Consider the following 16,967-nt stretch of genomic DNA (forward strand, 5'->3'; position numbering starts at 1 on the left):
AAAAAAAGCAAGGCTATAGCCTTAGGAAAATTGCAAAAAAACTGGTCCAAAACCTCTATCACTTTTGGAAATAGCTGCTGAATTTTAATAAGAAAGACCATAAAATGCATTTTAATCGTCTTTTTAGATAATTTGGGAGCTTAGGGGTCATTTCAATTGAACTCGCTTTTCTGGAAAAAAAAGCAAGGCTATAGCCTTAGGAAAATTGCAAAAAAACTCGTCCAAAACCTCTATCACTTTTGAAAGAATTGCTGCTGAATTTTAATAAGAAAGACCATACAATGCATTTTAACTGTTTTATTAGATTATTTGGGAGCTTAGGGGTCATTTCAATTGAACTCGCTTTTCCAGAAAAAAAGCAAGGTTATAGCCTTAGGAAATTTGCAAAAAATCTCGTCCTAAACCTCTATCACTTTTGAAATAATAGCTGCTGAATTCTAATAAGAAAGACCATAAAATGCATTTTAATCGTCTTTTTAGATTATTTGGGAGCTTAGGGGTCATTTCAATTGAACTCGCTTTTCTGGAAAAAAAGCAAGGCTATAGCCTTAGGAAAATCGCAAAAAAACTCGTCCAAAACCTCTATCACTTTTGAGGTAATTGGTACTGAATTCTAATAAGAAAGACCATAAAATGCATTTTAATCGTCTTTTTAGATCTTTTTGGAGCTTAGGGGGCACTTGAATTGAACTTCAATTTCTGGAAAAAAAGCAAGGCTATAGCCTTAGGAAATCGTAAAAAATTTGTCCATAAACTTTATCATTTTTGGAAAAATGCCACTGAATTCTAAAAGAACAAAAACATAAAATGCATTTTAATCGTCTTTTTAGAATATTTGGGAGCTTAGAGGGAATTTGAATTGAACTTTCTTTTCTGGAAATATAGCAAGGTTATAGCCTTAGGAAAATCGCAAAAAAAATTGTCCATAAATTTTTCTTGTATTTATTCATATTTTACGCATTTTTGACAAGTCATGTCATTAAATCAGTTTAGAGCGATAGGAAGATCTAATAGAACAAGCTTTAATTAGAATTTTTCGAACAAATCTGGTACTTTCACCTTGTTTTCTAGTTTTGATAAAAAAATATGATCAAACAGCTTTTGAGAAGGTCCGGAAATGGAAGATGCACGTTGAAAGGTGAACATTATCCAGCCCCCCTTGAAAACTTTTTTGGCTTGATTATTGTAGGGCCTGATTCGCTAAACATCTGGCAAGGAATGACGCGAGTGAGGATATTTTTACTCGAATCTACTTGAAAAATGTCTGTTGAATTATTCATTATTATGGTATAGAGATTGGCTGTAACACGTTTTCTACTGTGAAGAGTATCAGACGAGATGTCTTAAAATATTTGCCTTTTTCAAAGCCACTTCTAAACTTTATTTCCATTTTACTAAGAGGAATATGATCGTCTGATTACCTGGTTGCAATATTGGAAGTTGATGCAAGGCTGGTAAAACACAAAGCAATATGAAAGCATGTTGGGTTCGCAAAATTTCATGGTCTTTCCTTTGTATCCTATAAAAGTACTAAAAAGACAAATTGACACTAATAAAACTAGTGAAATTTAAAAAAGTTACCAATAAATAACATAAATAATGCAATCGATATAATCTACAAAATACAGTTTATTTCATAATTTTTTTTCAGGCAATGATGTCAAAATTAAAATACTCTTAAATAGATCTTGATGAAGATTTCAATCTATGACGTGAGCTTCTAGGATTGATCTGCGTCAATACGTCACTCAAAAAATGATAGATTTTAGCAAGTTTTGTAAACTACAAAAGCGCTGTGGGAGAATTGATGTAATGAGGGGGGAGGGCGCGCTCCCAAATAAGCAAATATCTTGGAGAGAGATGTTTAAGTGGCCAAAAAACAAAAAATTGGGCTTTTACAAGTTACGATTTACTTTTAAGCGTGCTCCAGCTACACTAGACAAGCACTACCTAAATAAACTAGACGTACAGTATTATCTGCAAACAATATGGACAAATCACGGAACATTTCAACATTTCAGAAGAAGCCCACTAGAGAAAAGGAATGGCCAGCCATATGATTGATAAAGCATTTTCTGACCCAAAGCATAGGTTACTAAGGCCCAAAACTTAGCCTGTTCGATAAACTCTCTGCTCACAACATGAATACTACCACTTTCTTCATCTTTCCTCGCTCAATGCCCTTCTGTAAAAACAAAAAAAATGTATATATCAATGGCAAAATTTTTCATGGTCCTAGAAAAATACATGATCCTAGAATGAGAGGAAAGGCATTCGCAGATCTTCGCAAACCAGACTGATCCTGCTAAATTCTCTAGACGGATTATCTCGGATTGTCTATTTCAGAATCACGAACTTTAGGTTCTATTTAAAAAAATCTGACTTCAATTGCTAGATTAAATTATATTGAATAGTATTTTGGATTTGAAAAAGTAGTAATCGAAGAAAAAAAAGGAATATAACATAGAGTAAGACATGGCTCACCGAATATTGCGAAAAAATGGGGTCCTTTGGGCGTAATCGTATTGCCGAGTTCCTACAAAGCTGACTTGAACCTCGTCTTTGCTCTCAGTGATGATTCCATTGTAAATATTAAAGGCAGCTATAAGACAACATAACACGATGGGACCAACAATAGCACCTTCTAAACCAAACCAGTACATTCCCCCGGCTACAGCTAAGCCAGTCAGGTATGGGTGTCCTCCGCTGAAAAAAAACGGAACAGAGCATAAATCATCCAGGCATGCTTTATAATAGCCATAACAATCCGAAGAGCTAGATTGTTGCATACATAAATGGAGACCTGCTTGCAATGCTGGAGCAACATTATCATAAAAATAGGGACGGATTTAACGGGGGCTTGTAGGAGGAGGAACTACCAACGTAAAATGTAAAAGGAGAAAAAGCAGAAGAAATAGGTCAAACAAGGTGAGAATGGATCGGTTGAAGAGAAACCAGTCATAAAAACAGAGGATAAAGAAGGGGAAGGAAAAAAGAACAAGAATAAAAAGAAGAAGAACACTGAACACGATGAGTAATCATATTTGATTTAATCATGTTTTTCGTTCACATATTATTATCTTTATGTTTTTCGGTAAATTTTGCTTCGATTCAGTTAAAATCATTTTCTGGTTGTCGGTAGAAACAAAATGACACAAAAAGTCCTTTAGTTATCTTCTTATCTTCTTTATTTAAAAGCTAAAAACTGAATTTTAAAAATAGGCTTTTTGATTATTTTCCAGTCATTTGAAGTGTGTGGCACCAGAATCAAATTATTAACTAACACCCCCCTGCCCCAATCCTTGCCGCTTAAATCCATCCCTGTATTAAAAATTGTCAGTATAAAGATCATAATAACCTATAAATAGCAAATATGACAAAAAACTCTCTTCAAGAAGCCTCGAAGGAAAACATAAAAAACCTGGTCAAACACAATGAACTCAAGAAACAAATAGATAGAAATTAGCTTGCTACCCCAAATTCTTTCAAAATTTCAGAGAATATTACAAATATTTAGAGAATATTTCAATATAAAAAAATTCAACTGGCTAGCAGTACAGTTGATCGATACAAAAAACAAAAAAATGGCTAATCTACATAATGTATAATATTGAATATGGGTCAGCACGAACAAATTTTATGTTTATTGCTGTTTTGGTAAAAGGGTGTACGTATAATCAATTACAATTAAAGCAAAAAATCAAAGAGGTTGGTTTAAGAATCAATAGCTTTCTAAAAGATATTTTACATACCCTGATATTTCACTGTATATTGCAATATCAACAACATAAGTTGGCAGAAAATGAAGAGCGATGAGTAAAAGTGCAAGCAACTCCTCATCGTGCACAAGCCAAAGCTCCAACGCACCAGGTATGGCAGCGAAGTAGGTGCCGATGAATGGTATGGCTGCTAGCACGGCGGCTAAAGCTGGAAGAAATGCAGGTACGTATGAAAATAATATCCCAAAAGACTTGAATATACCGAACCTATTCTAAATTTCTAGACTTTCTTTTAAGGTTGGCAATAACTGTTTTTAGAAAAGAAAAGAAAAGAAGTCTATATCATAAAGCAATCAACATGATTCTTCTCGCGGCAACAGATTCAAAGTGGAACGATATCTTATCTGTGATTAAAAGGAATGTTTTTCTTTGTGTTTGATGTGAAGCATAGTGAAAATTCTGTGTATTCTCGTCATAATTTCGGAGCCTATTCACTGAAGCAAGGTTGCAAAATCCAGGAAAGATGTCAACCTTGAAAGAAAATCTTATTACAAAACCTTCCTCATTTTCAACTGGTTCAAGATGAGCGTGATCAGTAAATTGGGGGTACTCAATTACTCTTGATCCCCTATTTCTTGCAACTCTGTTTTTCCAAAAGATTCTACAAAACTGTAGCTTGTTTTCCATTATAGAATTATAGAAATTTTTGAGAAAGATGTAAATTTAAATGCTTACGTTTATCAATGTAACATCGTGTCATTCATAATTTTAAGATATGAATTATAACAAGTTAATGCCTAAATTTTACAGTGCAAAACAGTTCTGCAAATGCATTCATATTAAAAATCATGAGATTTATAAATACTATTTCATTTTTTACTTTTTGTCTGACTGTATTTTGAAAACCAAAATACAATGCAATTTCTTCAACTTCTTCATGTTTCAGAATGTTTGGCCACCTTCCTCAATTTCTTCTTGTCTCTACAACCTTCCTCCGGCCAGTGGCCGTGGAACCATGATGCTACTAACTCTGCAAGGCTGTATAGCTATAGTGTTATTGCAGATTCGTAAGTTAGTGACTAAGTTAGCAGGAACATTACACATAGCATACCTGAAGGGATGAAAACAATATTCAGTCCAAAGATACTGTGCATCATCCACGTGTAGAATCCATAAAATATAGCCATCTTTAAAGTAGCGCCAAAAACATCCCTGACAGCGATGTTAACATATTCGCTGAACCTCGTTCCCATACTGACACCAGATATCCATTCAACAACTTTGTACTGGGAGCCAGATGTACTCAGCAGGTAAAACAAGGCTGTTAGAAACACGACCTGTGGAGCCGAAATAAAAATCTGTTGGAGTATGAATGCAAGATGTTTTTTCGGCAATTTCAATTCGAAAGGGCTCTGCAAAGATGACATAGGGGAAGCAAGAGAAAGGGGGGTTTGATATTCAAAAAATTTTTGGCAGCAATGTATGAATCCTGATCTTTATTTAATAAATAACAATAGTTAAACAATGTCTAAATTAATAAATCAAGCTCTTAGAAAAGCCATTTAATCTTTAAAAAAAACAATTTTATCAAGCCCCTTCTATATTTAACCAGAGAATCTCATTTACTCAAAAAACGGTAAGTCTCAAGGCTTCAGAATTCCAAACTTAACCACGGCCTTTTTCAAAATGCAAGCATTTTACTAAATTCCTATTCGTTTGCATAAAATTTCAATACAAACTGGTTAAGCCTGGGAACAACAGTGTAGCTACATATCAAGATTACACGTAGAGTAGGATTTTGTATCAAGTGCAATAAGCATCTATTTCTTCTTGCAACATAGTTTAATCATTCTCTTGCATTTTCAACTTGCTAATAAAAGAAAAACTTATGACGTCAATATCTTACTTGAGTTACATATTGAATTTACTATCAGGAAGATTTACGTTGAAACAAAATTGAGTTCAAAACCAGTTTCTTGCACGACAAAACATGGATTTACCGACCCATTAGTTATGTCACATTCAATAATATCAGAAGCTCATTGTCATCACGTTATTTAATTACGAGCACTATGGGACATGTTCGTAAATCTAGATAAAAGCTTTTGGATAACCATGAACTTACCGATGACAATCCCGCGTTCAGTATGTACGTACCACTGAAGAAAATGGTAGAGAAAACAGTTGTAACGATGCTGAATGCAAGATTGACATTGCCTTTCAGAATCGACCAAAGCGACTCCAAGAGCTGTGAGAAAAACATGTTAAGTTACACGAAAAGTCACACGAACACTGAGGGCTGATTAAGAAATTTAAACAAAACATACCAATTTGGATTTTATTTCTGGAATCAAATGGTGTGTGAATGTGAGCAAAATTGATAAAACAAGTTATAGCTCTTTTATATGCTTTGGCTATTGAGAGTAGTTGTGTCGAAACGGGCACATTTGTAACAGATGGGGGTTCAAGGAAACTTTGGTCCATAACTTTTGTCACACACAAGGTACCTTAAGCAAATATAATACTAAATGAAAGATCTCATCAGGAGGATTCGAAAGGTGGTGCTGGTTTTGGGAGTTTTATCTATCCTTACTTGACAATTTTTACCGTGCATTGAAAGTCACATTTGTCATATCGATCGTTGTATTTCTGCTACTATACGGGGCTTATACCGGACAATAGCGAGTCAACTTAGAACGAGCATATATTACTTCAGTGTTTTATTTCTAAGCATCCAGTAGCTTGATCTATAAACACAAGTGATTTAATATAAATTACTTGATAGATCGATAAACAGTAATCCATAATTAAATGAAATCGATTCATAAGAAATTAACAAATTTTGATTCAGTCACAGTAGGTTCTTCAAAAAGATGTCAATAAGGACGAGTGTAACTTACAGCTTTCAAAGTGTCAACGTTTTCTTTCACAATGGAGAAAATTGCACTGACATCAAAGGAGTCGTTCCCCAAAAATAGCTTTTTAAGATGATCAAATGAAAAACTTTGTCTTCGACTGTTCAAGATCTGGTTTGTTGAAGCTGCCTTTGAGCTTTGCTGAGAACTATTCTGAAAACATAAATATTACAAATTAAGCAAAGAAACATGTCGTCATAGATTCAGTAGTTAGGGATGAAGGTATTATTGCTCTTGGATTGGGTTCATGCCCCTCCAAAAATTGATTCGGGTTCATGTCCTTAAAAATTCTTTGTTTTCAATGAAAAATCCCATCTGTTCTATTTTTCTCAAACAATGATGCAACTCTGACTTAGTAGCACAAAGGCACAGAAATAATGAGTTGTGGTCTTATATAAAAAAGGCCAAGGTACTGGTTTTTAAGAATATTCTCCACGGGTATTTGACAGGTCATAGATTGAAGCAAACAAACAAACAAACAAACAAATACGGGTTCTCTGTCTTCAAAAAATAATTTTGCTCTTGAAAAAACTGCAAGGCAAATGATTTTGGTAGCTATTTATCAGACAGATAAAAATATTTGCAAATAAGGATTCAAGCATATGAATACGTTGGTGAATACTTTGTACGGAACTATGGTGAAAATTAGTAATTTTTTGAAGACATGATTTCATCGAATTTAAGGAGTTCAGCAGATTTTATTTTATAAAAAGCAGCTAGAGATCCGAAAATCAGATTATCAGAAAAAAGAGAGGCATAAAAACAGATGAAAGTATTTTAAAACCTTTTTTGCAAAAGTTCTTGAAATTTTCGCCCTCGAGTCAAACCTACTGTAAAAAAGTCGTTTACTGAGAACAGGAAATTTTTTTTTCACTTGTGACATCACAATATTAAGTCAGTTCCTAGATTTGTTAAATTGGTTTAATGTTCTAGAACTGAATGATACCATAGAATACTGAAATTAAGGTCAGCAGTTTAAAATTCCAGTGCACACTATATATTTACCCTGCTAATCCATTGGCTGTACAAGTTATCCACGAATGAGATCATCTGCTTTTCAAGTACTGTGCTATTTGTCTGATGTCCTCGAAGAACTGAACTCAGCTGTAAAAGAAGATAATAAAATACTAAGACAAAATCTAAGACAATCAAAAATGTTAAATCAAATAAATTTTTATTTTTGATAATGGATGTAGTAAGTAGGCTATCATTAAAAATTAGAGAAGGGTAAAACATTTCATCCACAAGAGTGTGTATATCGTCAGGTAACTTCAATTATTGCCAGGTAACTTCAATTATTGTCATGTAACCAAATTTAAGTATCGTAAAGGCTCTATCCAGCCCCTCTTTTAAGCCCTCTTTTAAGCCCCCTCTCTATTGAGCCCCTCTCACCAAGCAAAAATTCAAAATAGGCCCCCCTCTCTATTAAGCCCCCCTCTCTATTAAGCCCCCTTCTCTATTAAGCCCCCCTCTTTAGCCTTTGATGTCAAACAAGGAAAATATGCGCATTTAGTGGGTCGCTTGACAGGTGTGATGATGATAAGATCATGTCGATTAATTACGGCCCTTTAAAAGACTTACTTGTGCCCCTTAGAATGGATGAGAAATGAGAAATCTGTTACTTGCGACAATTGTCAAGCAAAGAGTAATAATAAGTTACTTTAGCAAAAATAACTGAAGAGAGAAATACGATAGAGGGTTTACACGGAGTCTCAACTGTTATTAAATTTTAAACATCCCTTGATGGTAATATATCGTTTTGTATTTCACCCTAAGAAGAAAAAGTGTCATCTTCCACCCAACTTTGTCATGAAGCAATGGAGAGTAGTTCCACAAAAGAGAATCTTGATGTAATTATTCGATACAACAAAGGACTGCTAACCTTCTCAACCATCCATTTTCTACCGTAGATATAAGCTCTATGAACCATCTTATCCAATGCTTCTTTCACATCTGTATTTTCAGGCAGCCATCTAGAAAAATGTAAACCTTTACAAGTTAATCTACGCTTGCTAAACAAATGTAACCATTCCTAGAGTCAAGCAAATGATAAGGCTAAAAAGGATTTCTGTAAAGGCAGGTTTCCACTTCAGCAAATTCTTCAGCGAATTTTTTAGCGAATTTGCCGACCCTCGGCGGGAAGCTGTGTTTCGCTGAGAAGTTGATGTCCTTTTAACTTTCAAATTTCGCTGGCGAATTCACCCACGCCCGGAAAGAACAAAAGACATTCCAATCGCTGACGAATTCGCTGAAGCTTTCGCACAAGTGGAAACCGGCCTTAAGATCTTTTAAAATACTAAACCAGTAAACAAAAGCAGCAACGCGTAAATATCTAATACAAACTGTAAACATACATTACGGAAGAATTCGGTGGTATACCATTGGAATTTTGTATACATTAAAATCAGACAATAAATTGAATCGAATCCTATATTAGAAAATATATCATATATTGCTCTTGAATAGAGCCAACCAGTGCTTGCCCAACAGAACGTTTCTGATACAAACAAAACACTCTACGAAACAGTTCTTATACAAATAATTAGGGGCTATTGCGACAAATTTAATCAATTTCATTAGTATAAAGCTATTACCTACACGTCTTACTAGTGCTTTGGTCTTACCACTAGTGTCTTCTTTACTACAAAACATTTCATTACCATTGTGGGTGCCTTTAAATATATGTTCCATTCAAAGAAGTAAATTTATAGATGTATCTAGTAGGAGAACATTTTTGATGAGAGATATATAAGGCATATATAGGTAATTAACTTTCTTTTATTGCAAGTCTTGGGCTAGAGTGTTTTGCAAATAGCCACTTAGTTAAAGTCGTGTTTCCATGGAAAATTTATCAAGAGCTAGAACTTAAAATCCAGTTTAGCATAAATTTTTATAACAACCAACAGCAAATTACCTGAACAGCTCTGGGTGAGTAGTAAGGGTTTCATTGACTGCATTATTCACAAGACTTGCCATATAGACGCTTTCTTGTTGGACCTACAATATAAAAACGATCTCAGTTTCTTTGTCAGTTTAAGAAATGGTTTATTGCTCAATCAGTTGCTGAAAAACAAGCAAGAGAGCAAGCAAGCACACAAGCAGGCAAGAAAACAGGAAAGCAAACAAGCAAACAAACAAACAAACAAACATCCAAGCAAGCTTCTACTTTAATCTGAATACTTTGTACTTCAAAGATTTAACCAAATAAATTATTTCTACACTGATAAGGAAAACTTAAGTTTGTAAGTCAAAGTTTGAAAAAATCCAACCAAATAGAAACTGTGAATTGTCAGGGTAACATTCATTAACATAAAGAAATACAACAAGTTACCTGAACAGCCAAGAATATAACAGCTATTGTTGTTAAAACTATTAGACAGAGCATAATCAGAATTGTCACTAACTTCTCCATTGAATTATCAGTCCATCTAATGACCTGTAAAATAACAGCTTTTCAGACATACAAACAATTATAAGTTTACCTGGTTCCTCTTCAGCATAACATGTTATGATACAAAATACTTAATCTATGACACTTCAAACATGATATGAAAACATTTAGTTGCCTGTGCTTCAAAAATAGAAAGTTTTGAAAGCAGAGTAGTGTGAAAGATAGAAGGGGATACAGTAAACAACTTGAGATCTAATAAGGCTTGAAACAGAAGGATTATTAAATGGAACAGAAGTATTTTCCGACCTACTTTTATCACAAAAAGTTTTGATGCTCATAGCCTTCATTCATGATAAACATTTTTGTTGCACCATAATTTATCTGACAGTTGAGACTTGAAAACTTCAAGTAAGAGTACGTAGTGACCATTGTCTAAACGTAATCATGTCCTCCATTGTGTCACTGCCATTAACACTTTCGATCATAAGCGTAAACTCAGGGGGGGCTCTGGGGCTTCAGCCCCTCCTGACGAAAACCGAGGGGGGCTGAGCCCCCCCCCCCCCCTGGAAAATAAGGAAGTGCTTTACCAATTTTTAGATTAGTTTGTTTTATTATTAGTTCCACGCATAAACATTTTGGGTGCCTAAATAGAACTGATGCTCTCAACCTAAAGAAACTGATTATGATTTAAAAATAAACATTCAATCATTTCATCTGTGTGTTTCTTCTTCCTATATAATGAAAAATGCACGGAAAAATCACCTTTAAGCCCTTAGCTAATCCACTTTCTATCCTGTGATATCAGCAGCTGCCATAAGGAATTGTCATTAATTTTTTGAGCCCACCCTGAAAAAAATGCAAGTCTACGCCTATGCTTTCGATTGTCTTTGTATTCACACATTGTAATAAACAACACATTTGTAGCGTCCCCTCGTTTTATGTGTATATGCCCAGTTTTGTATTTATTAAGTCAGTCAGTAAGTTAATCAAGGTGCAACGGTCACACAACATCATCTCTTGCTGCACATTAATTAAGACATAAAAACGACAGCAAATCCATAAAAAACTTCCCAACATCAAATGTAAATATAGGAACATCATTAATCAGCGTTCCTATAAGTATACCTTACAAATATTTTCCATTAAAATGTTGATACTTATATGATACCATACCTTTTTATCTCCTTTCAACATTAACCTATAAACACCTCTCACAGGACCAGGTATGATAGCATTTCTTCTTTTGAATGTCCATTGTTCACACTGTCTTAGTAATTGACTCAATTTTATTGATAGCAACTCAGAAGTTTGGAGCCAAGAGAAAAGACTCTTGGCAGCAAAGATAATCACTAAAATTGGAACAATTTGCAGTATCCAGGTGTGAAACCACAGTCTTGTAATCAAAAACATCCAAAATAAACCAATAAAGTATGGGTCACTCTTGCCGATCCTTTTCTTTTTTGATCCTTTACGACATGTTTTCTTTCTATGTGTTGGTACACATTTTGCTTTTTCTTTGTTTTTCTCAGACTCACTGTCAACAGTAGCATCTTCAACAGGCCCTTTATCTGCTTCAACAGGTGTTGGCTGGCTACTTCCATCTACATTTTCAGTTTCGGCTGTTTGTGTTGGTCCTAACCCAACCATTGATAATGACTTCATCAGTATACTTTGTACTAAAGACTCTTCTTCAACAATTCCACCATCAACGCCTTCAGCTTCTTTTTTCTGGCACCCCTCTTTTGCCTCTGCAACATACAGAGCAATGTTGAACTAGTTAAATAAGACTATTTTGTCATCAAAAATCGTAAAATTTTGATTAAAACGACTTAGTTTTGGTGGAGTGAATTTCAATAGAGAAAATTCTTCAAAGAATTTTCCCTGGCCAGCAAAAATATCAACACAAAATATTAACTGTAATACCAATAGAAAATGTTTCAAATGGGGACCACAGACATACCCAGCCAGCGAACTAAGCAAGAAAAGATATCTAGCTAACAATGGCAGCAAGAGAGTTGTTTTTAGTTGGTTAGGGAAAGGTCCATGAACAAGGAAAAAGAGGAAGGAATAAGAAGAGAGAAACTAAGATCAAGTTTGTTGATTTTGTCAAGTTATATTATCAAGTTATAACATCAGGTAATAAGATTCAGGAAAGTAGACAGAAGAGGGTAGAAGGTTCAAAAGTTTACAAGATTTTGGGAGGAAGGATGAATTGTAGGACAGAGTTTGGGAATTAGGTAAGCAACACGGAAAAGGCGAGTACAGAAAGAGTATCTTATATATTTACATGTTTCAGGAGACACATAATCATATCTCTGACCTCCTAGGAACAAACTGCAAATGGTACAAACTGCAAAAGGAAATAACAAATGAGGCAGACAAAAGAAAAGTGTGTGCAACAGGAACAAATATGGCATGTCCAGAATTGTGTTCTTTCTTCCTATGGCGTAGATCAGGGGTGTCCAAACTACAACCTGCTGGCCAACTGCAGCCCAGTCAAATTTTTGCTGGCCCACAACAAGTTTTGAAAATATACTTAAGTGCTGACAGGGCAAAAAACCGCTGGTGCCACATATGTATGTACACATGGAAGCCTTCTGTGTAAAGCAGGGAAGCCTACATTCAAAGAGTGCAACAGGGGCAAAGTGCCAAGAAGGGCAGAATTTTTGTGAAAGGAAGAAAAATGCTAAAAAGCTTTTAAATCGACGCTCTATTTAATTATGTCTGCTTCTCCATATGTTGACCTTTCTAATAAGAAGGAGAAATGTCGTTCATTGCATTTCTTGTCACAGAGTTCAACTAGCCTTTTCAAGATTTTGTTGTCATTGAGAAAGAAATTAACCTGCTCTGGTGGATGCAGAAGTGGAAGAAACACAGTGTGATGATTCTCTAAAGAGTCAAAATCAGCTACTCTACCTCTTCTACTTCTATCAGAGTTCAGGTAATAGCAAGTTTCCTCTAATGAGAAGCCACGCAAAAAGAATGATGAGCCTTTCTGGCTCAACATACATTTTTGGCAAAACCTCTCGAAAAGTGGACTACAGACAAGAATGATGGGTAGCCACATCTGTTTAGTACTTTGTGTCCCAACCACCACATTGTCTCCTGACCTGTCAGCCATCTACTTTCATTGAAGACAAATTTGTTCAAATTACAGAAATAAACTTATTTCAAATTAAAGAATCCATGTACTTTCAATTTGAAATTGACTCCCATGTTCTTGTGTTAATATGTTGCCTGTAGTGTGGCCCAGCCCTTTGAGAATTGTTCTGCATTGGCCCTCACAAAAAAAACTTTGGACAACCCTGGGGTAGATTGTCGCACTTTTGTTTCTTTTAGCTTTTTTTATTTGATACTGAAAGCAGATATTTACTTTTGCAACTGATAGGTTGACTTATAATTAGTTGTGAAAATGCGTGATTCCAGAATTTAACAGTTCTATATCTGTACTGACTTCATTGAGTGCAGCTGATAAAAAAACTGAGAAAAGCAAACTTTAAAAGTATATGATGCAACTAACTAAATTTTTGTTTCTTTTTCTATTCTTCATAAAGACCAACAATGAGAAGTGACAAAAGTATGAGAAATATAATGACCTTCCATCATTGAAACTAAAGAATGCAACTAACCTATTTTACGCTTCTCTTTCCATTCTTCATAGAGACCAACAATGAGAAGAACCAAAAGTATAAGAAATATGATGACCTTCCATCGTCCAGCATATGAGGCAAGATGGATAAGTAGCAGTGTCCAAATTGGCACTGAAAGTGCTGAAAGCACTTTAGATGAGGAAGGAGTCCACCAGAATATGACTATCAGGATGTAACCAGCAACCAGCGTCCACACCTGAAAATTTTGAGTTGTCTTAAAGTCATTCAAACCACTCAAATTTTTAAAATCACTTTAATTATATACTAAAACCATTTTTTTTAAATCATCAAACTACATTATGCTCAAATGTTGGTTTGATACCCCAACTACATTAATTTCAGAAAGAATTATCCTCAAATTTTTGATCCTCAAAATTAGAAGAAGGGACAAGCCCCGACTATCTTTAAAATCACCCACATGCTTTTGCTGACTCTTATACAGCCATGCATGTAATGGTTACAGACACTTCATGTCAAGCAAAAATTAACACGATCCTATATGTCACACAGCATTTAATAGAGCTTTATATGTCTTGCTTTGGTCATGGCATGTGTCCATACAAACATGATGATTCTTTTCTAAATGCAAACACAGCTGAAGTGATGCATTTCTTAAGGCTGGAATACACTAGGCATTTAATTGCCAGTCAACTAAATGCCTGTTGTTTAATCCAATTAAGATGCCTTTCGTCGATGATACATTTTGCGTCATTGTCCCTTACTCATAGCGTTTTGGCTGGAAATATATGTTGCCTTTCTTTTATCCGTTCTCGGGCAAAATTTTTCAAAAAACGCTTCTCTGCATATATTGACTAACATGAAGGCTGCTCGAAGGCTGCAATGTGCAGAAGCAGTAATCGCTTTTCTGATTGTAAAGGAAGGGGAAAATGCATAAGAATAGACATCGATAGAAGTGGGTTAATCGTAGAAACAAAGTTGGCGTTGATACGGCATGTTTTCGTACCGTCCACAAATTGACAAGCAACTATTGGAAACTGTCTTTCAAACGCTCTTGTCAATACACTGAACAATAGCAATCAACAAGGATTAGAAAATACAAAAAGAACTTCTGGGCATTTTATTGTCCAAAAGTTGAACATGTTCAACCTTTAAAACGGAAACTCCGGAATGTTGATAATTTGAAAATGTATGGCAATAATTAGGTCACCTCTGCCAATACACTAGGCATTTTATTGCGAGTCAACTAAATGCGGCAATTAAATACCTAGTGTATTCAAGCCTTTGAAGAGATGTGTTTGATGGCCCAAGGGACATTTCAATGTGTGCAAAGTAAGCTGAATTGAAACAAAGGATTATGTAACATCTGAATGGAAGGAAACAAAGGTAATAAATGGGTTGTGTTAAAATTGATAAATTGCTATCACCATTCCAGATTTTAAATCAGTTTAGAAACCATTATGGTTTTGGCTAAACAGGGGGCAAGCCATAAGTGGGATAAAAGAATTTCATGTGCAGAATATATTCCTTCTTTCTTATAAGAAATGAGGAGAAACTTTTTGTAGTGTAAGCGAGGATCTTTAATTTAACATGTAAATGATACATAGGGAAAACTTTTCCCATTTATTTTTTTAGGAGCCTTATAGATTATAGATATTTGAGATAAATTCAAATGAACTTTAATCATAATTCAATCACATATATATCTGATCTGAAAATTTATCAAAAATTTTTTAATTATAATAGAGATATTCAAAGCTACTATACAAGACCAGCGAGTAGTTTGCATGTTCAAATATCAACTTCTCCAAGCCACAACAGAACGTTCAAGACTTCAATGCATTACCAACAACTTTGAAACAAGCTCCAAGCTTTGGACTCGTTTTTTTTTAACCACTTGATTTTGTATAAAGAATAGAAACTTTGCATCTCCTTTCATAAACAAACATACATAACTTATTTAATTAATTTACTTAATTTCCAATTCAATTTATGCGCTGTGAAAAACTTTGTATTAAGATCAGTGTTTTATTATATATACAATTATATACACAAATATAGGCCAAAAACAAACAACTCACCCATAGAGGTCTTTGGAAAATCTCCAATACTAAGCCGATTACTCCAAAAGCTCTCTCAAATACAATGAATATTTGAGAAAATGGCTGAAAAACGATTAAGTAGTATGCAATCGGAAATAATAACACAAAACTCAGCAGCAACCTGGCATTAGACTTCAGCAGTTTTCCAAAGAGCTCAGCAGACTCATTAACAGCTCTCAAAGGAATCAAACCAAATCCAATAGCAAATGGGGTGTCTGTTTCATCTAGAGATTTAAGCCATTGTCTTACAGCTGATGTTGCAGTTCTTTGAAATGGGTGAAGGAACGCCCCACACAAAACCGCCCACAGAAGTGGCCTAATAAATGCCTCCAGAACATAGTATACAACAATGGCGATTACTCCACTCAGTAAAACAAAAACCAGCGCAGCAGTATTGTAAAATGCCTGTTTTAATGCTTTATCATGTTGAGGACCTGTTGAACCAAAAACGACATTGAGAGGCGAGGCTAAGTAGTCTGAGCTTTGTCCTTGGGCAGCCATTTGTTTTAAATTTAGGCAATCAAAACTTTCGATTGGAAAGTTTGTTGTTGTTGTCTTGTTTCCAAAACGAGGCAGCCAAGAGGCTAAATTCAATGAGAAAATATTGGCGGAGCGGAGGGGTAATATTTTTGCAAATTATTCTTTGTGATGTAATTCTATGGCTTTGAAACTGCCTTTACAAAGCAAAAATTTAAACTTGGGCGTTCTCTACTTGGTAAAATAGGCGTCACCTGTTGGCAAAACGGCATTTCCTGAGAGTGAAAGGGCTTGGCTTTAATTTTCTTGTTTTAAATTTAAGTTAACTGGCATTATCACTTTCATGACATATGTTTTAACTGCAGTTCATGCATGGGTAATAATTTTGTGATATTGATTGATTGATGTAGAGTTTGATTGAAAAGCTCTGCTTACAGTATAAAAACAAATGTCAAGAAGTACATTGATAAGTTGAAATTAGTTTAAAGCAATATTATCCTTTTACAAAGGTCAAAAATCATTGGTTTGATATGCACATCTTCACCTCTCTACCATTGCTAAGGTTTTGCTAGGCCTGTGCATTTGAGCAACCCAGGGAATAGCGACAGGCCACTGTTGTCTTTTCACCATGATATCTTAAGCATTACCAGAAGAATCAATAAATTCCAGTGAACATCTGGCCTCATCATTGTGTTCTTAATGAACAACATAACTTCCCAGTCTACTCCACTGCTCCAATAATTAATCTTTCTATG

General features: G+C 34.9%; 1 protein-coding gene across 1 annotated transcript; it reads right to left on the reverse strand.

The window, feature by feature from the left end:
• Window positions 1–754: 754 nt before the first annotated feature.
• LOC135682444 (transmembrane protein 245-like) lies at window positions 755–16,268 on the reverse strand. The gene is made up of 13 exons (XM_065197332.2): window positions 15,715–16,268; window positions 13,655–13,871; window positions 11,199–11,773; window positions 9,966–10,070; window positions 9,549–9,631; window positions 8,517–8,607; window positions 7,640–7,738; window positions 6,620–6,787; window positions 5,845–5,967; window positions 4,831–5,056; window positions 3,753–3,927; window positions 2,485–2,706; window positions 755–2,185 (listed from the first exon to the last, which is right to left on the reverse strand). Exons 1-13 carry the CDS (start codon window positions 16,234–16,236, stop codon window positions 2,161–2,163), a joined length of 2,631 nt encoding a protein of 876 aa, XP_065053404.2. The 5' UTR covers window positions 16,237–16,268; the 3' UTR covers window positions 755–2,160.
• Between the last annotated feature and the right edge of the window lie 699 nt (window positions 16,269–16,967).

This window comes from Rhopilema esculentum, chromosome 16 (genome assembly GCF_057945365.1).
Source record: "Rhopilema esculentum isolate cy_ngs chromosome 16, ASM5794536v1, whole genome shotgun sequence".
NCBI lineage: Eukaryota > Metazoa > Cnidaria > Scyphozoa > Rhizostomeae > Rhizostomatidae > Rhopilema > Rhopilema esculentum.